This window comes from Scardinius erythrophthalmus, assembly GCF_964197995.2.
Source record: "Scardinius erythrophthalmus genome assembly, chromosome: 25".
NCBI classification, from domain to species: Eukaryota; Metazoa; Chordata; class Actinopteri; order Cypriniformes; family Leuciscidae; genus Scardinius; species Scardinius erythrophthalmus.
This window is the reverse complement of record NC_138245.1, coordinates 27028850-27049350: the sequence shown is the minus strand read 5'-3', so window position 1 is coordinate 27049350 and position 20501 is coordinate 27028850. Positions and strand designations below refer to the sequence as shown.

General features: G+C 35.4%; 5 protein-coding genes across 6 annotated transcripts in view; 3 read left to right on the top strand and 2 right to left on the bottom strand.

Moving 5' to 3' along the window:
• The window catches only part of tex264b (testis expressed 264, ER-phagy receptor b), a 45917-nt gene extending 39067 nt beyond the window's left edge, over positions 1 to 6850 (bottom strand). The window contains exon 1 of the mRNA XM_081357623.1: positions 6288 to 6850. Within this exon, the coding sequence (XP_081213749.1) occupies positions 6288 to 6545 (258 nt within the window). The 5' untranslated portion in view covers positions 6546 to 6850. The remainder of the gene's footprint in view (positions 1 to 6287) is intronic.
• A 1080-nt stretch (positions 6851 to 7930) lies between these two features.
• On the top strand, positions 7931 to 9546 carry gpx1a (glutathione peroxidase 1a). The gene is made up of 2 exons (XM_081357621.1): positions 7931 to 8332; positions 8898 to 9546. The coding sequence occupies exons 1-2, from the start codon at positions 7940 to 7942 to the stop codon at positions 9246 to 9248; spliced, it is 744 nt and encodes a 247-aa protein (XP_081213747.1). The 5' UTR covers positions 7931 to 7939; the 3' UTR covers positions 9249 to 9546.
• A 1938-nt stretch (positions 9547 to 11484) lies between these two features.
• On the bottom strand, positions 11485 to 12931 carry LOC308685729 (uncharacterized protein; the record flags this gene model as incomplete). Its single annotated transcript, XM_081357693.1, has 3 exons — positions 11485 to 12520; positions 12612 to 12670; positions 12750 to 12931. 3 exons carry the CDS (start codon positions 12929 to 12931, stop codon positions 12246 to 12248), a joined length of 516 nt encoding a protein of 171 aa, XP_081213819.1. The 3' UTR covers positions 11485 to 12245.
• brk1 (BRICK1 subunit of SCAR/WAVE actin nucleating complex) lies at positions 11904 to 16410 on the top strand. The gene is made up of 4 exons (XM_081357622.1): positions 11904 to 12510; positions 13840 to 14052; positions 15514 to 15596; positions 15693 to 16410. The coding sequence occupies exons 2-4, from the start codon at positions 13935 to 13937 to the stop codon at positions 15717 to 15719; spliced, it is 228 nt and encodes a 75-aa protein (XP_081213748.1). The 5' UTR covers positions 11904 to 12510; positions 13840 to 13934; the 3' UTR covers positions 15720 to 16410.
• Positions 16411 to 16682: 272 nt separating this feature from the next.
• On the top strand, positions 16683 to 18792 carry setmar (SET domain and mariner transposase fusion gene). Of its 2 annotated transcripts, XM_081357274.1 has the most exons (3): positions 16683 to 16984; positions 17415 to 17451; positions 17520 to 18792. In XM_081357274.1, exons 2-3 carry the CDS (start codon positions 17419 to 17421, stop codon positions 18312 to 18314), a joined length of 828 nt encoding a protein of 275 aa, XP_081213400.1. In that variant the 5' UTR covers positions 16683 to 16984; positions 17415 to 17418; the 3' UTR covers positions 18315 to 18792. The 2 variants fall into 2 exon arrangements, with proteins under 2 accessions (XP_081213400.1, XP_081213399.1); XM_081357273.1 differs by lacking the exon at positions 17415 to 17451 and having other exon boundaries at positions 16771 to 16984.
• Positions 18793 to 20501: the final 1709 nt, after the last annotated feature.

Sequence of the window (20501 nt, the reverse complement as noted above, 5' to 3'; positions counted from 1 at the left end):
AACAGCAGTCAAATCAATTTCTGGCAAATGTGCGAAATGTCACTGAGGTTATACGGTGTTGCAGCAGTCCTCTGGGAAAACGACTCCAAAATACCTCGGAAAGGCAGACTCATTTATTCATCTCTTCAGACGCTCTTTAAAAAGCTCTCGCATCTTCCCTTCCCCCTCGCTGTCACTGCCGCTATCCGCATCTTCACAGTGGACTGCCTTTTCATGTTCCTGCCATCCTCAGACAGCCAGGATGCTGTGAAAATACTAATAGTTTTGATGGCGAGAGCCAGTTGGAATTCTGTTACAAGACGTCTGCTGACAACAGGATGCTTAAGTTCCTTACTGAAAATAGCAGTCTGTTGACATTATCTTTTCTGTCACTGTCAGTTTTCATCAGGAGTGATGAATTGTTAAGATGATCTCAATAAGCTATCAAGTTCATGAAATAATTCACAGTTGTCAAGAACAGAAAGCACTCAGTTAAGGCCCATCTTTGACATGAGTTAAAGGCATCAAGGCATCTTTCTGTTTACAAGCCAGAAGATAAATTTCGCTTTCAATCAAAAAATTGTTAACTTCCTGGTGTCACAGAACACACAATATATTTGCGAGCTAGTAAGCATGAAAGAATGTACCTCACGGGTGATTTTAAAATACAAACTTTTCAGTAACTGTAAGGCACACTGTCAGAAAAATGTGTAACAAATTGTACCTTTAGCTTGCCATTGGGAATGTAACCTCAAAGACACACTTTGTACCTTACCTCCTCCTAAAGGGTGCAAATTAATACCTAATGATACCCTTGAAGGGATACTTCACCTACAAATTGAGTAATCTATCATGTTGTTTTAAAACATCATGATCTCACTGGATTTTTTTTGTCCATAATGAAAGTCAATGGTGTCCAATGTTGTTTAAAACCCCAATTACTTTCAAAATATCTATTTTTTTTTTTCCACAGAGGGACTAAAGTCATACAGGTAGTGAACCAGTTGTTATTTTAGTATTATTTATATCTATCATAGTATTTATTAATTATTTTCATTATTTATTTTCAAATTTTCAGTTTTCATTTAATTTTAGTTTCAGTTTAGTCATTTCATTGTGCTTTTGTCATTTATTGATTACTTACTATATATTTCTATACAGTATAGCTTTAACATATTTCAGGTTTAATCATTTTAATACATCAACTTAAATTGATTTATTCAATTAGTTGACAAGGCAACATTTAATATTCGTTTTTTGAGTTTAACTAAAAGTTTAACCGAAGTTTTTACCAAAAAAAATATTTGTAATATAATAATGTAATAATGACATGAATGTGAGTAAATGATGACAGAATGTTTATTTTTGGCTGAACTAACCCATTAAGCTACTCATATGCACTTTTAAGTGGTACATAAGTTAAAAAGTTCTCTGACAGTGCAGTACTGGAACATGTCATAATAACATTTTGTCTTGATATTACAGACACTTTAGTTAGTCCATTCACAACACAGAACCATCGCAAATCCCTCCTCTTGTGCTAAGGAATGAGCAATACTAGCACCAGCGTGCACAATTGCACATACTTCAAAAATCCAGCAGAAATACTACTCAAATTACAACAACAGTCACCATCACCTATACTCTAATAAAAGCCTTCGCCACAAGCATCTGGTGCGCCTATTTTGTCTTTTCATCTTTTTGACTGACTCTCAAAAAGCAGACGTGAAGAACAGAGAAAGAGCAAACCCTAAAACTCTCCGTCACTTAGGGACTGGAATGCCTTTCATGGCCTTTCACAAAATCCGGCATGTGAAGAAGTCTCCCCGGCTCTTCTTATCCATGGCAACCATCTTCAGACCCATGAGCTTCCACTTCCACCGCATTGTTTGGCCTGATGAGAGGAAGTTCCCGAAAGCTTGAGGGCTTGCAGACTACAGTAGCAGTCAGTGAATCCGAAATTGAGGAACCAGGGTGGTCATGCCAATCCTTGTGGTAAAATCTTTCATCCCAGAGGAGTTCATTGTTTTCCAATCCTGTTCCTGCCCCTCTCTACTTTCTATCAGCAGCCTTTAGGAGCTTCTGACCCCTGGGTTTAGCACCCCAGGCTCCTCACTCAACGAGTTGAGATCATTATGCCAATTAGCTGAACTGGATCAGAACTTGGCCATGGCTGTATGCGTAGAGCTTTGGACAGTTGCTAATTGGGGACTTGGGTAAAGAAAAAAACAGTCTGTCATTGACAACGAGGCTTTGAAAGTAAGGCCGAGCTGTCACTCAAGAGTCCGACTCCATTCCAGTAGGGCTTTCTGGTGGGAGGTTGAATACACATTAACGCTATGAAAACGGATTTGACCGGTTGAGAAGGAGGTGGGCAGGAGGTGTGAGAAATGTGATGCAAGTTCTGCATCAAGAAGGTCTTGTGCACAAACAGGAAAACCAAGAGATATTCTTTGCCAAACGAGCCAAGAAATAACACCGTCAACCTACACAAACTGAGCAGGACGGTGGGTTTCTGCACTGCCTCTGCTGTAGAAACCATGGTTATTTACTGAACCTCCATTAGCAATGGCTCCTGCTGAGTTTTTTTGCCAGATAAATCCATACATAAATAGATAAATATAAATACATTCCCAAATCCCAAATAAAACACACTGCTGCAAACTTTGTGAGAACTAAACAACTTGAAAAGTGATTTAACCCAGAGGGTCACTGGAGCCACTGAAGGTCAGATGAAAAGTCACAGAAGTTGTGGTATGAGCTCATTTATATTCCCTAAAAGTGTAAGGGCATTTAGGTCAAGTGAAGTATGTAGGTATAGGGCAACAACTCTGACAGATTTTACCTTTTCTGCTTTCCTCTTTATGACATTCTGAGGTAAAGGTCCATGCGCGGGTTCATGCAATAATAACCTTGGTGCTTTTTCTCTTAATTCAAACCATACACCCTAGACCGCGTCGATCGTCTACTTATACCGTACTACTACATACCGTACCGAACTGAATCTGAACACAAACAATTGAAGACTGAAGACAAACAACATCAGAATTGAGCTCCTCTAGGACTTCACTACGTGAATAAACTCATAATAGACACAACATAAGCTAAACTCATCTCTTAAATAAACTGCTCTGACTTTTGCAGAGTATATGAATGTATTCAGCATTGAAAAACCATTGGGGGGAGTTGGAACTACTGTATATTTACAACTTTTGAGGTGACTTTTTTTCTTGGAACAAGAAAAAATTTTGATTAATGTGGTCTTTTCCAAGCAATTAAAAAGAATGGCAAACTTTTAAGCCTGAACTGGAACTTTCAAGCTTTAAAAGGAGCAATGCCAGATTCATGAATAAATCATTAATTTGAGTCCGATCTTGACAATGAATCAGCTAGTTCGATTGATAAAACTGGTCTGAAAGATTCGTTCACAAATCAAACTGATCTGGTGGAGTCAGTTAATCATCAGAGCATCCTAATTCCTAATTAATACATTATTAAAAAAAAAAATTGTGTGTGAAATAAAGCCGTACGGGTTTGGAACTACATGAAGGTAAATAATTAATGAAATTTTTTTTTTTTTTTTTCTATTCTTTTAATGTTACCACTTTTTACTTAGGTATAAGAACACCTCTGCAACAAATAAATGTAAAATGTAATCAGTCAAAACAGGTTTTATAATGTAATAGCCATGACTAATTCTCTGGCTTTAGTAATGATGCATTAACACAGCGAGATACAAATTAGAAATATGTGTACAGCAGGCAAATTAGAAAATGTAATGCCATTCATCATGATTATATATGATAAAATGAGATTATAGGCGATAAGAGCAACACAATAACAGATAAACTAATTATATCAGAATATCAGAACATACAAACATATTCAACCCCCCACATGGTCAACTGGATAATAAACATTAGAGCACAACATGACTATATATCAACACCTCCATCTAGTGGTTTATGAGGACCAACATCTCCAAATCTGGTCAGAAATTATACTTTTCAATAACCAATTCACATTGAAATAGCTATAATATCAGAACAGAAACTTAGTGTGCATAAAATCTCTATGATGAAAAGCCCTCTTGTGAGACCTTTGTAAGAGACTAGACTACTTGAAGGGAAATGTTATGGATTACACGGTCAAACAAACTAAACAGCAAATTTAAATGCAATGAATTCACTAAACTAATTGAACTAATTTACTTTCACGAGGGAATGAAAGGTTAATGCATGTGTAATGTATTGGGTGTGCTGAGGCTGAGCTCTGCATACTGAGTGTTCAGTAAACAGGAAACAGCACAGGTTGCTCTGAAGCCACAACTGTGTATTTTACACATGACACACATATTAGTCAAATATAATGAGAGTGATGATACCTGTGGGAATTAGAAATTGATTCTATAAGGGCTGCACGATATTGAAGAAAAGTGCAATATGCGATAACTCATTAAATAATGCGATATTCGATATGCGATATGATAATGCTTAAAGTGTGTATAATAAACTTAAATTATCTTTAAAATATATTTAAAATTATATAACCTACATACGTGTTTCACATTCTTTTTGTGACAAGAAAACATCCCTACAACTTCTGAAAGCGAACAGCAGTGTTTTACTGTAGCATAAGAAGTGTTATTTTAACATCAGTGTGTAAACCATGGGGTTTAGGGTTTCAGGTAGGCCTACATTAGGATTATTTAAATAATTTGATCTAAATAATCAAATGTATAAATTGCTTAGTTTTCACTGAATGAATTAAATATATACTGATTCTTATTACAGCTATAAAAGTTATTTAGCCAAGAGTATTGAGTGATATTCTCTGTCTTTTGTTCATGACCCCAGCAAGCCGTTGCGATATGCATATCGCGATATATACATTTGCGATATTTCAATAATTTCGATATATTGTGCAGCATATCAATTTCTAATTCCCACAGCCATCATCTCTCAACTCTCATTATATTTCATATATTACATTATGTGTGCGTGTGTGTGTGTTTTCGTACAGTACCGGTCAAAAGTTTGGAAACATCACTATTTTTAATGTTTTGAAAGAAGTCTCTTATTTTCATCAAGGCTGCATTTATTTGATCAGAAATAATATGGTGAAATATGATTACAATTTAAAATAGCCTAATGGTTTTCTATTTTTTAAAATACTTGATCCTTTACATGATCCTTCAGAAATCATTCTAATATGCTGATTTATTATCAATGTTGTGCTGCTTAATATTTTTTTCAGAACCTGTGATATTTTTTTCATGATTCTTTAATGAATAAAAAGTTAAAAAAAGAAAAGCATTTATTTAAAATATATATTATTTTGTAACTATATACACTACCATTCAAAAGTTTGGGGTCAATAATTTATTTTCTTTCTTTTTTTGAAAGAAATTAATACTTTTATTCATGGAAGTGTTAAATTGATAAAAAGTGATAGTAGAGATTTATTTTGTTAGAAAAGATTTCTATTTTGAATAAATGCGGTTCTTTTTTAAACTTTTTATTCATCAATGTATGCATCCTGAAAAAAGCATCACAGGTCCCCAAAAAATATTAAGCAGCACAACTGTTTTCAACATTGATAATAACTGAGTATCAAATCAGCATATTAGAATGATTTCTGAAGGATCTATGCACAGAAGACTGGAGTAATGGCTGATGGAAATTCAGATTTGCATCACAGAAATAAATAAGATTTTAAAGTATATTAAAATAGAAAACCATTATTTTAAATTCTAATAATATTTCACAATATTAATGTTTATTCCACCCTGCTCCTGAAGGACCCCCAACACTGCACGTTTTCTTTGTCTCCCTAATCAAACACACCTGATTCAAATCATCAGCTCATTAACCCATGTGATAATGAGCTGATGAATTGAATCAGGTGTGTTTGATTAGGGAGACAAAGAAAATGTGCAGTGTTGGGTGTCCTTCAGGAGCAGGGTTGAAGAACACTGGTCTATGCTGTAGATCAGGGATGGGCAACTTCGGTCCTGGAGGGCCACTGTCCTACAGAGTTTAGCTCCAACCCTGAAAAAATCACCTGCCTCTAATTTTCTAGTAAACCTGAGGACCTTGATTAGCTTGTTAAGGTGTGTTTGAATAGGGTTGAAGCTAAATTCTGTAGGACAGTGGCCCTCCAGGACCGAAGTTGCCCATCCCTGCTGTAGATGCTTTTTTCCCCCCGAACAAATGCAGACTTGATGAGCATAAGAGACTTCTTTCATAGCAATAAAGGGTCCCTATCAAGGTACACTATTGGCCTCATTCATTCTACAGTCTACTCACCTTCTTTGGATCATCATAGAAGATCCCAATGCATGACAGCTTGGGTCCAATGCTGCGGCTCTCTTTGAACAGGGACCCACAGGTTTTATAAGGTCCCACTTTGTATTTATAGGCTATAGTGATGCTCCTGAACGGGGGTAAACCAGTCCTAATATGGATTTCAGAAGTCAGTCCTGAGTACAAAATGTAACATACAGCTATGAGAAACAGAACTAGAGAGATGAAGCCTATGAGACTCGAAATCTGCCATTCCCACATGTCAGCTGAATGCTGAGGTTAAAGTGTGAAGTAATAACCGAGAGCTGCTTTTAACTAGTGTATAACAGACTCTCTGGTTCATTCATTCAGCAAACCATCCGGGCTATGTGGGTTTTACTAAGCGACTGCATTGGTTAAAGGTGAAGATTAAAGGATTTATGACTAGAAATCAAAATTTAATTGAAGAAGGCACACAAGCCACTCAAAAGCGCAGATTCACTTCCTTAAACACAGAACAGTCGCGCTCGAGCTTCCTGGACGCAACCATTCGCTTGCTATACGGGTGGGAGATATTTACTACCGCCTAAATGGAAGCGAGTGTCGTGTCTATTTTCTAAACATTTATTACACTTTTTTTTAAATACATGTCATTCACAATTTAACACAGAAAGGTTTTCGAAATGGTTCAAGCGGGTTTCACATAGCATAACGATTGGGTTGATGGAATTTGGTTTGAACTTGCTTTTACTTTATTAACCTTCGAGCTGTCCTTTGTTTATAGTATGCTTTTTTATATTTCTCGTTTTTTTAAATACACAGAAGAGAATAAATACGGACTTGTGATGCTCCATTCGCGAACGAATCGTTCTTTACAGTAGGATAATTTTATTGAACCGATCGAATCGGTTCTCAAAACCGGACTATACTAAATGATTGGTTCACTCGGGCTGAATCACTCTCAACGGTCTCGAGACCTATGCTCGAGACTCCCCGCCCGGCTCATTGAACCGAACCTTCTCACAAGTTCGATTCTTAAAGGAAACGAGATCTGATGAGTCATTTTTTTTTTCGTGTTTATTTTTATTTTTTTATTCAACTTTCAAAAAAGCTTACAGACATTTCAAACATAAGACAAACAGATACTGGGGAAAACATATAACAGATCTTACATTATACAGGGTAAAAACATTAAATTCTACTAATTTTTTTTTTTCAATATAAGAGATGTTTTGTGCACTTCTTATTTCTAGTGATTGAATTCAATGAGTCATAGAATATTTTAAGATCCTTACAGAAAAAAATTAAAAGAGGGTGTTATAGACATTACTTTAGCTTACATATGAAACTTCCCAAGAAGAATTATTAACTTTAATGTGTTATCAATTATATCTGAGCCAGTATTGCAGTCCAAGAATAATATCATAGCCTCATCTATTCTAATTATTTTGTATAATGTATCAAAAACCATCATAGATACCTGCTTCAAAAAGTCTTCAGAATATTTACAATTACAAAATAAATATATGTATGAGAATTTCAGATTCAAAGATCACAAAAACACCATTGTGGTGAGAAATATTTTTTTAAGCTTATTAAGAAATGCGTTACACGGATAATACCTGTGAAGTATTTTAAAATGAGTTTCCTTGACCTTATTTGGCAGTAAAAATCTGATGAGTTTGACCGAAGATGGCAGCCGCAGCACGAGACTGCATTCATGCACTTCCTTGTATTTACGCACGCTGCAGTTCCCTCCCCTCTCAAGGTTCAACTCAAGGTTTGTTGATATAAAACAAGCAGCATTTACTCTTCAAACTAAAGAGCAAACGGCGTGTTCGAGCATGGCAGGGACCGTGAAGAAGTTCTACGATCTGTCCGCCAAACTTTTGTTAGGGGACCTCCTGAATTTTTCGTCTCTCAAAGGGAAAGTTGTGCTTATTGAAAATGTGGCGTCGCTTTGAGGCACAACGGTCAGGGATTACACCCAGATGAACGAGCTCCACAGCCGCTATGCTGACCAGGGGCTGGTGATTCTGGGCGCTCCCTGCAACCAGTTCGGACATCAGGTGAGACTTCCAACCATAGGGCTTCCAGCACAGTATTGGGTCATTCATCAGTTACTCATTTTTCAATGCACTCTGTGATGAATTGAAAGAGAAATGCTTTTAAATAAAAAAAAAACAATCATTCAGATTTTTTTTAATGATATCTATATATTAAACCTTAAAAATATTTTTTGGAAATATAATAAATTATATTGAAAAAATTATTGTTATATATTATTTGTAGTAAATATTTGTAATATTTGAAATACTTTAAAATAAATGAGCTATGTAATATATATATATATATATATATATATATATATATATATATATATATATATATATATATATATATATATAGTTTATTACAGGTTTTTGTAATATCTTTAAAAATATATATATATTAATTTTGTTCTAGGATGTCTGTACATCTGGAAAGCTTTCAGCGGTTTGCTTTGATAAAAAAATATTATATGCTGACCTCTATATCGCTATCAGTGAAGCTTTGTTCATTTTTGATTTTATGCTCATATGCTGATATCTGATTTATTGCATAACATATTGTGCAATTTTAATTGCTTAACAGGAGAACTGCAAGAATGATGAAATTCTGCTGTCTCTGAAGTACGTCCGTCCGGGAAATGGCTTCGAACCCAAATTTCAGCTTTTGGAGAAGATGGAAGTGAACGGTGAGAACGCCCACCCTCTGTTTGTGTTCCTGAAGGAGAAGCTCCCTCAGCCCAGTGACGACGCTGTGTCCCTGATGGGTGATCCCAAATTGATCCTCTGGAGTCCGGTGAGCAGGAATGACGTCTCCTGGAACTTTGAGAAGTTTCTCATCGGCCCGGACGGGGAACCGTTCAAGCGCTACAGCAGAAGGTTCCTCACCAGCGACATCGAAGCCGATATCAAAGGGCTTCTCAAGAGGACGAAGTAAACCTGGCAGCCGTCCTCCTCGTGTTTGGCCGCGCAAGATAAACCGCCCATTGCATATCTCATGTAGCATTGCTTCTGTTGTTTGATATATGCTGACTGTGCAGACATGATTAAAGTGCGCCTGTTTTTTCAACTGTTTACTTAATGAAGATGCTTCCTAAACCTTTCTGAGGGAAGTTTCTGATGTAACTGTAAATGTTTATTATAATAGTTGTATTTTATCCATGAACTGCACAGCTCAGATTTTATCTTTCAACTTTTAACTAAAAAATAATAATAATAAAAATAAAAAAAACTCACATTGTTCCTTATTTCACAGTTTCACACTGAAAAAAAAAACAGAAGCAGATCAAATGACAAACCTCAACCTCATATTTTCACTTCCACATTTTTCTTTTATTGTAAGTCATGTACAAGATAATATTCCCCTCAGTGATTTTTTAAAAAAGTTCAGAGCTATGAGTGTCATAATGCTCAATGAATTCTTTAATTCTAAATAAAACTGGTTTTAATGATCAGCATAAAACTGAATCCAGTTTAGATTGCAGTGTCAGCATGACCAAGCATAAACACTGAAAATGACTGTCCACACAGTATAACACTTAAGTATAGTAATATCATGCTTATGTGGAATCTAGACATTCACCTAATCAGAATGATACAGTATTTTCATTGCTATTTAGAATTTTTATAGGCAAAATCTGCAACAATTTTGATACAAGTATGTAGCCGTGTAAAAAAAAAGGACAACCTATTGAACTTTATGGTTTTATGTATCATTCAGGACATAATAAAAAAATCATCTGGTCCTTGGCAGGTCTTAAAATTAGGTAAATACAACCTCAGATGAACAACAACACATAACATATTGCACCATGTCATTATTTATTTAACAAAAACTAGGCCAAAATGGAGAAGCCATGGGTGACAAACTAAGTACAGCCTTTCTGCTTCCATAGGGATTAAGAGAGTAAGTAGCAGTCAGGCATGATATTAGAGAAGCAATTGTTGCTGCCATCAATCTAGGAAGGGCTATACAGCCATTTCCAAACTATTTGAAGTCCATCATTCTACAGTGAGGAAGATAATTCACAAGTGGAAAACATTCAAGACCGTTGCCAATCTTCCCATGAGAGGATGTTCCAGCAAATTCACCCCAAGGTCAGACCGTGCAATGCTCCCAGAAATCTAAAGAAAACCAAGAGCTACACCTCAGACTCTACACGCCTCTGTTAACATGTTAAAGTGACAATACAATCAGAAAAATACTGGACAAGTAGAAAGCCTCTTCTCTCTAAAAGGAACATGGCAGCACAGCTTGTTTGAACAAACCACAAGACTTCTGGAACAATGTCCTTTGGACAGACGAGACCAAAGTGGAGATGTTTGTCCATAATGCACAGCGGCAAATTTGGAGAAAACCAAACAGAGCATATCAGCACGAACACCTCAAACCAACGGTCCAGCACTGTGGTGGAGGGAGGATTTGGCCTTGTTTTGCTGCCACAACAAACTGGGCATCTTGCAGTCCTTGAGTCGAACATTAACTCCTCTGTATTACCAAAGTAATCAAATATGAGGCCATCTGTCCCGACAGCTAAAGCTTGGCCAAAATTGGGTCAATGATCCAAGCACACTAGCAATTAGAGAATGGTTGGAAAAGATTCAAGGTATTGCAATGGCCTCAACCTGAAGTCCAGACCTCAACCCGACTGAAATACTGTGGCGGGACCTTGAGAGAACTGTGCATAAACAAATGCCCGCATACCTCATTGAACTGAAGCAACATCGTAAAGAAGAGCGGGCAAAAATTTGTCCAGAACGATATGAGAGACTGAAAAATCATACAGAAAACGATTACTTAAGTTATTGCTGCAAGGTGGTTCTACAAGCAGCTGAATTATATATGTTTACTTAGTTTGTCACCAATGGCTTCTCCATTTTGGCTTTATTTTTGTTAAATAAATGAAGACACGGTTCATCTGAGGTTGTATTTACCAGCAAATGTTATATTATTATGCCCTGATACGTAACCCATAGAATTCAAAAGGGTGTCCTTTCTTTTTCACATGACTTTAGATATTATAATTAAAAATAAAAATCAACAGAAATATTTCTACCATTCTAAACAAAAAAATATTTTTCTGCTAATGACCCATGAGTATTTTATTTAATAAAAATAAATAGATCAATAGTAATATTTCATTCTAAACAAGAATAATATTTTTACCGCCAATGCCCATGACCCGAGTATTTTATTTAGTGTTATACATATATCATAGTATACAGTATAGATAGCATAACAGAAAAATAAAATAAAAATTAAAACTGTAGGATATAGATTAATAGTCATAATATTTCTACCATTCTAAACATACAAAAAAATATATTTTTTACCACCAATGACCATGAGAATTTTGTTTGGTATTATAAATATACAGATATTATAACAAAAAAATAAAAAAGGTTCAAACTGTATCAATGGTATTATTTCTACAATTCTAAACAAAGTAATACTTTTTACCACCAATGACTAGTATTTTATTTACTATTATAAGTATATAGATATAAAAAATAAATTTTAAATAAAACTTTATAGATTAATAATATTTCTACCATTCTGAACAAAAATAATTTTTACTGCCAATGAATGACCCATATTTTATTGACCCATATATATATATAATATTAAACAAAAAAAATAACAATGAAAGAAAGAAAGCTGAATAGATCAATGCGTCCTTTAGAATGGAATCATCATTAATGTTTTTTTTGAGATATTGATTCTAGTGCAGAAATAAATGAATCTAAACAAGGAGTAATTGAGGATGACATGCCTATAAAATCTGTGCTATACAAACATATTCATTATGAAATGCATAAAACCTTCTGACTACCCAAAGCATGTTTAAAGCACATTTTTTCTTTAGAAAATGACCCAATTCCCTCTGAAAAGAAAAAGTATAACATAAATATACTTAAGGGCATCAAACTATGGTCATAACTGTAAGTCCAGCTCCAAAGAACTGACATCACAGTCAGCAGTGAAGTCACTGTCCCTCTCAATATCAAGAATCGTGTCCAGCAAGAAGGAATATTCCTCACTACTATCGTGAACCCAGCGGTCTGTACTCTCCTCTTCCATATCAGTTGCTCCTTCTCTTTGGTGTAAAGAGGACCCTGGGTTTTTTCTCTGCAAGGATCTACTGCAGACGCGGTTCAGCTCATTTTCAAACTCCAGCTTGGCCACAAGATCCTCCAAGGTCAGTATGTCTGAAAATAGAGGATGATATTATTCATAAGAGTTGGCATGACTGGCAAGTGTCACACCTGACGTGATTTTGATGATGGCGCCATCACTGACCGAGAATCCCATGCAGATCTCGCATTACTGAACGTGTGCACCACAGAAAGTCTTCCTTCCTATTTATAGAAAAGACCTAATTATACATGATAACCAGGACAACTGCAGCATTTATCACTGATAAAACAGTATACACACCTAAAACACATGCAGTCTGGCCTCTCTGTCCAGTGGTCAAATACACATGGGTCATTCTGTGATATTCTGCAGTTTTGAGAAGAGACACTGTTTGGAGAGGACGAGCCGCATGGAACCTCTTCTGTTGCCCGATCCAGAGCTGCCGCAAGGCTTCGTCTACATTTTCTTAAATGAGTTGACATTCCTTGATTTTAAACAATTAAGCACAATATGTTACATTCAGCTCACAGAAATGCATCTTGAAAACTACTATGTTGGCAAGTGGCACCAATAGTGCTTATTAGTGAGCTGTAGATCTGCACAATATTCGTCAAAGGGCAAAAATACTTTCACAACATTACTTTCAAAAGTGGCATATTAATAGCCGCTAAGAGATTAGTTATTAGCATTGGACATGATATCATGATAATACCATGTTTTTTGGACATGAAATTCAAAGGAACATAATAATCACTCTATTGCTGCCTGGTAACTGAAACATCAGTCGAAAATGTAACTATAAATAATATATAATTATATTTGGTGATTCTAATAGATATTTACCAGCTCTGAATAGGAAGTTTTTGTCCAGACAAACTTCGTTGTTAAGGGCTGAAACCTGATTCGTTGTGAATATTGAATGACTTGAATGTCTGTTAATAACGTGCACCAGAATGTTATTATTTCTGTGTATTTTTTTGTATTTTCCGTTTATTCCGTTCGCACAAGCTGGCTGCATTCTAAAATGTTAAGAATATCACGCGTTAATACTCAAGAGATTTTCGTCAGGCCATAAATAGAATTATATATATATATATCATATAAATAGCCTATAGGCCTAATTGTGAATTGTAGCTTATTTATTTTTCCTATTATATCTTTATATAGGTTAGTATATGCTTATATATTATATTAAATGTATATTTTATCTTCTAATATACATATATAATCTATTTACTTTCATTTTCAATGTCTGTAATGTACTTATTCGCTTATTTACTTCTTCTTTTGTATTTTATTAAAGCAACTGTCATATAATAACAAAATTCAAGTGCAACAAATCGCTTGTTTGTGTTTGATTTGATCCCTTTCTCTTCCCCGTAATCTCCAGAATGAAGTGTGATTCGCTGTTTGTCCATGAGGGGGCGCTGCTGCTTCCTCTCACACAGACAGACAGCGGCTAACGCTAACGCTAACTAGCTCACGATGGCCGGACAGGAGGATCCAGTGCAAAGGGAAATTCACCAAGACTGGGCGAACCGTGAATATATCGAAGTGATCACCAGCAGCATTAAGAAAATAGCCGATTTCCTCAATTCCTTCGGTAAGATGGAGAAGCTGTGGCGTGTCGTTTAATTTTGCTTAATTTATTACGCCATTTCTTCACTCTAGCATGCTAATCGGGAGAAGTGGGTCATTCGACTGCTTTATGTGTGGAAAATATGGGGGTTAATTCAGTTGTTTAGTGTTTAATGTCGTTTAGGAACAAATAATATCATAATCGTTGTGTATATATTTGGAAGACGTGGTTTATTAGAAATACAAATAGTGTAATGACCAGGAAAAACATGTAGGGCGTTGGGTTGGTCTGATGTTGGTCTTGTCGTCCATGTTTCAAGTTGGCAACTTTTATATTAAACATTGCATTTAAATGATGATTTAGCTCATTGCTATACACAAATATAATGGCTATATATAGACATCTAAAATCTTTATAATCTTGTGGTAACCGGACAGGTTAGCTAATGCAGAGACATTGGTTTGTTTTGATAAACCATCCAGTTTCAGTGCCAGTACAGTATGTGCAATATCAATAATATGAATCACCAATTGAACAAATAAGTTATTTATATTATAAATATTTTCTTATTTACGTTATTATACAGTTTACTATTTTGAAATTTATGTTAAACCATCTGGTACAGTCAAAAATTAGTCATTACTGTTTTTTTATTACAATTAAGTTATTGTACTATATTTTAGTTTGATAATATTTTTTTATTTCTTTCTTTCATGATTTTTTTTGTTGATTAATATATATATATATATATATATATATATATATATATATATATATATATATATATTGGTGGATTTTATGGTACTACATTATATTTATGCAGTAGTTAGTCCTTTTATTTGCTTTTTGAGCATGGAATTTTCATAAATTATGGTCATAAATCTTAAATGCTTTTGAGCACAGATTTTAGTTTGGTTTCTTTTTAAAGACCACACTTGGCAGATTATTGCTGAAGCAAAAAAAGTGAACTTGCACAAAGTTATAAAAATGTACATTTTTATTATGAAAAATGCACAAAAATACCATTTAAAATTTTTATATAAATTATATGTTTATTTTCCAAAGCAAATTTTACTATAAAACTGTGAGAAAATCAAAGCCATAAATCAAAAGTTTTGTTCCAAATTTGAGGTTGATATCTCTAAAAATTAGCTTTCGTTTGGGGAAGAATTCGTTTGGGACGGGTGCAGTATCAAATGTTTCAAATAGATGAAATTTGTCTCCCATTAATTTCCAATGTGGTCATTTTTGACCGTGCACAATACAAGTGTGACTATTTTTTTCAGGACCATTTAACATTTTTTGTATCATGTCCATGATTTGTGTGTGTTTACAACTTCACACAGCAAGTGCCAAAACCTTTCCCAAGTTTCGTACCATTCGAACAAAACATAAAATGTTTGGCATAGATGTTTTGTGTTACAAGAAATTATTGCTATTCACATACGTGTCCTAATACTGAATTGTGTCTCTTTTTCTCTTCAGATATGTCCTGCAGGTCCCGTTTAGCCACTTTGAATGAGAAGCTTACTGCTTTGGAGAGGAGGATTGAGTACATTGAAGCCAGAGTATGTTTTTCTGATTTTAGAATGTAAAAGATAAAATAACTTGTTTTAAGTTCTTTGAAATAAACCCCTGATTTATTTTCTGTTTCATCTCTTTAGGTCACAAAAGGGGAAACCTTGACTTAGACATCGTCTTGGTTCGACGTCGAGGTCAAGATGATGTCTACAAACACTCACCTCCTGTCTTTATCTTTCATTTTAATAATTCAAACTACATTTTTATTAGTTGGCTGTTGTAGATCAGTTAATTTCTGTATGGGACCATTGTGATGATGTCTATGCTATAAACAGATGTTTGTTCTTCCTCATTTCATGCTGAGGTTATACTGTATATGGTCCTCCTTTTTTTTTTTTTTTTTTTTGATCTGTCAGGCAACATGTTACTGTCTCTGTGGTGCTTGTTCATGCAAACAACCCAATGTTGTATGTATGTCTGTTGTTCTGACCTGCTGTTAAACAACTGTTTATCTTTCTTTGACACCACGCAAAATATAATAACGGACATGCAAATATAGATTGAAATCACCATGGATAAACAGACATCATGCCTTTTTTTAAATTTATCTTCCTTTGTTTTACCAGAGTCTATTCTGATCTTGTTAAATTACAAAAGTATGTGTTTAAAATACATTGCTGCCTGCTGTACATTTATCATGCAACAAATACCATGAGAAATGCCAGTTAGAGGTGGAAGTGGATGGAAAGCACTAAAGTGCCAATCAGACTGTTTTAAAGTGTTTAGTGCTTCTCTCCAGTTACACAATTTTTTGTCTCAGTGTTTTTGTGGTTAAACATTAAATAAAAAAAGTTAAATGGACATGCTTGTGTTTATTTTATTAGTGACATTGATATCAATATTCTAACAATTAAAATATACATATTAAACATTAATATTCATATGTATTACTGATTTAATACCCCAATTAGCAATTTCAAAATAAGAAAATGCGAATACGTTTTAAAATATACATATATGGGTTGCAGCTGCATTCAACAGCATCTCACTGTCTGTCAGTTTACAGATGTACAATTTGTTACCGTAAAACCCCCACAATTTTTCATAAATTCACCTCAAAGTAACGTCTGCATGAACGTAATAATTGATATAACCAATAACATACTAAAAACTCAGCGTACGACTGGACTTTTATATTGTATCAACTCCGAGCTTTTATGCGTGTCTAGTAGCACTTCCGTTTCCGTTTCTCAAATGGACGTATATTGATAATCAAGGCCCAAGTTGATAATGTTCTCTTTCACATTAGAATCAGACATTAATGTTTAAAAAAGACATAATGCGATCATACAGCCGGGATCTGAGTGGCGGATTCGAGAATGTTCCTGTTTTGATAGAGAACTGTGTCCCCAAAGAGGCTTTTCCCAGCTTTCAGGTAATTAAAGTTTTTACTCTCCTTACAGTATAGTCTTTATAGATATATTTACATTTTCATCATTTTGCAGTCTAATAGTGGTTTCAAACAGCACGTAAGTTGATTTTAATGACGATATAGACTAGAGATTTACACGGCAGGAACACTTCTGTCACACCGCCACTAGATGCCAGCGCTTTCCTATACTTTCACACTGAGTAAGTCTTAAAGGGATAGTTCACCCAAAAATGAAAATAATGTCATTACTTACTCACCTTCAAGTAGTTCAAAACCTGTATGAGTTTATTTCTTCTGTTGAACACAAAAGAGGATATTTTGAAGAATGTTGGTAACCAGACAGTTGACGGCACCCATTGACTTGGGTAGTAGAAAAAAAATACTATGGAAGTTGAAGGGAGCGTTTTTCATCATACATTTGTGTGTTCAACAGAAGAATGAAACTCATACAGTTTTGGAACAACATGAGGGTGAGTAAATGATGAGAAAATTTTCATTTTTGGGTGAACTAGCCCTTTAATCTGAGTCAATCCTTTAGTATGTGCCAGAGAATGTACAAGGACCAGGCTGTGACCTTGACCCTAGTGCGGTGACCCTCCCCGGCTGCTCATGCCGAACCCGGTCCTGCCTGCCCGACACCTGCCCCTGCTTGAGGTTCGGCCAGACGTATGACAGCGAGGGACGTCTGAACCAACAGCAAGAGGACGCTGGCTACAGCAGGCCTGTTTTCGAGTGCAATGCCTTATGTGCCTGTGGCGACTCCTGCCAGAACCGCGTCGTTCAAAACGGTGTCGATGTTCGTCTGGGTGTTTTCAGCTCCGAGGACAGGGGTTTGGGGGTGGAGGCTCTAGAGCGCCTCCCTTGTGGCCGATTCGTATGTGAGTACGCCGGGGAAATAATCGGGCCTCATGAGGCCCGTCGCCGCCAGCTCTCCCAGACTCCTCTAGACATGAACTACATCATCGCTGTTCAAGAGCACAGCGGAGGGGACGGCGTCACCCAGACGTTCGTGGACCCCGTCGCTGTAGGGAATGTGGGGAGGTTCATCAACCACTCCTGCCAGCCCAACCTGCTCATGGTGCCCGTCCGAGTGCACTCGCTGCTGCCCAGACTCGCTCTGTTTGCCAGTCGAGATATAGAAAGGCATGAAGAGCTGACTTTTGACTATGCAGGAGGACAGAACAGCAGCACAGACACGCTGACAAGGGATAATACACCAAGCGGGACTCACACAGGGCCTGATGGTGACAAAATACCACAGAGAAAAGTCTGTCGTTGTGGGGCTTCAAACTGCTCAGGATTTTTACCATTAGATTTGGCAGTTCTCCATTAAAAACAGTCTTTAGCTCCAACCTTGATCAAACTCTAATGCCGAGTAATCCAGAAGACCTTGTTTAACTTGTTCAGCTGTTTGACTGGAACTAAACTTTAAAGTGGATCTCGAGGGCCAGAGTTGAAAAACCCTGCTTTAGAAGTTAATTTAATGTTTATATTAAACTTGAAGTTATATTCAAATATTATTTTTATTTTGTAAAAGTGTTGAATTTGGGGGCAAATGCTTTCTGTGCTGATTAACATATGCATGAAAAAATATTGATTTGTAGTTGATTGTTAGAAAGACCTGTTTGGGTGTACATTTAGCAATAAATAAGAAAATTCTGAGACACTTTATAAGAAGTTTCAGTTAGTTTGCATTAGTTTAAGACACTTGATGAAAAAATGAAAAAATATTTTAAAAAATTAAAAAAGTTTTTTTTTTACATGTACATTAACCTAGATTAATAAATGCTGTAAAAAATGTGTTAATTGTTAGTTCTTGATCAGTGTCATTATTGTTCAAACTTAAATGAAAATTAGAAACATTGCCATAATACGTAAGTTTAAGTTCTAAAATTACTTAAATGGAAATAAATAATTTAAAGCTAAATTATATATACATATATTTATATATATAAATTAATAATAACTATGAAAAATTCAGAAATCACTAAAACCTTAACTAAAATTAAAACTGAAAATGTCAAAAATAAAAGCTAATTCAAAATATTAATATAAATAAAATCATGATCATGTTATCAAATGCACTGACTAATGTTAACAAATGGAATGTTGAATGTCCCAAACTCTTATGACTTTATCACAGCGGCGTCGTGTGTTTAGTTTCCTTTAAGAGCAGTCTGGGTTTCTCATGGTATCCTTTAGGGTAATGAGCAATTAAAAAGGGCCCATGGGTGTTTTAATATAGTAACGGCTGTCACACACACGGGTGGGAGTGACCCACTTCACTCTGACGCCACCCATAAATCTGGCCCACTCCAGCCTCGCTTCCATCACCACCGCAATATTAATATCCACATCTGGGTTAATTAGCACAGAGACCAAAAACCAGAGCAAAGCGCAAGGCATTCTGGGTAGAAGCAGATAGATTCCATCTTTATCAGTGACACTTTACTCATCAAGTATGTTTGATTATATTGCCATTGGTAGAAATCTGTTTCTGAAAACAAGCAAGTACTTTTTTATTTTTTCATAAATATGTTATTATAAAAAAAAGTGAAAGAGACTTAAATATGAATATTAATACAAATATATATTTTTATTAATAATTAATACATTGCAAAAATTTGATAAATTCTATTTACACACACACACACACACATATATATAAGTAACAATATACAATACGGTTAAAAAATTTGGGGTCAGACTCTTTTTATGAAAGAAATGAATACTTTTATTCAGCAAGGATGTATTAAATTGATAAAATGTATAATAATAGTAAAGTAAAATAATATAATAATAGTAATAATTGTATGACAAACTTATTATAATAGAAGATTTATATTGTTAGAAAATATTTCTATTTTGATTAAATGCTGTTCTTTTTAACTTTATTTTTTATCAATGAATCCTAAAAAAAAGTTTCACAGGTTATGAAAAAATATTAAGCAGCACAACTGTTTCCAACATTGATCATAACTTCGTATCAAATCAGCATATTAGAATGATTTCTCAAGAATCATGTGACACTGAAGACTGCAGTAATGGCTATTGAAATGAAAAATACATTTGCAAATTATTATCATCTGTTATTAACATTTAAGTCCCTTTCTCAGTGTATGATGCCCTAAACATGCAAAACATTTCCTCAAGGATGTTAGCAAGTGCTTTTGATTGTGAGGATCAAATCTGAAACTCATATTGATGGACCACTTCTCTGATTAATGAGGGACACACACACCGTGTCTAGCGGGTATAGCCCTGTATTTATAGTTAATGAGTTGTGATTGTGTTTCCTTGCACTTCGATCCTCTGATAATGTGAGGATTGTGGCAAACTCTCCGAATCCTGTTTTTGTCTCATGAGTCACTGGGTTTTGTGAGTGAGCCGATATTCCTGGGTCTCTATGGCAACGGGATGTGTGATATCGACTGGACGGTGCGTGTAGGCTGTAGTGTTTAGCAACCATTGGTGAAGAGTGAAATTCGTAGTTCTCTGCTCCGTTAGCTACTGTCAGCTT

What these genes read in the sequence shown, in the direction of transcription:
- brk1 (XM_081357622.1), top strand. Translation starts at nt 13,935, where the DNA reads ATGGCCGGACAGGAGGATCCAGTGCAAAGGGAAATTCACCAAGACTGG. An exon ending in CGATTTCCTCAATTCCTTCG is followed by an intron (nt 14,053 to 15,513) that starts GTAAGATGGAGA and finishes TTTTCTCTTCAG; the next exon opens with ATATGTCCTGCAGGTCCCGT. An exon ending in TTGAGTACATTGAAGCCAGA is followed by an intron (nt 15,597 to 15,692) that starts GTATGTTTTTCT and finishes TCATCTCTTTAG; the next exon opens with GTCACAAAAGGGGAAACCTT.
- setmar (XM_081357273.1), top strand. Translation starts at nt 16,871, where the DNA reads ATGTTTAAAAAAGACATAATGCGATCATACAGCCGGGATCTGAGTGGC. An exon ending in AGGCTTTTCCCAGCTTTCAG is followed by an intron (nt 16,985 to 17,519) that starts GTAATTAAAGTT and finishes TCAATCCTTTAG; the next exon opens with TATGTGCCAGAGAATGTACA.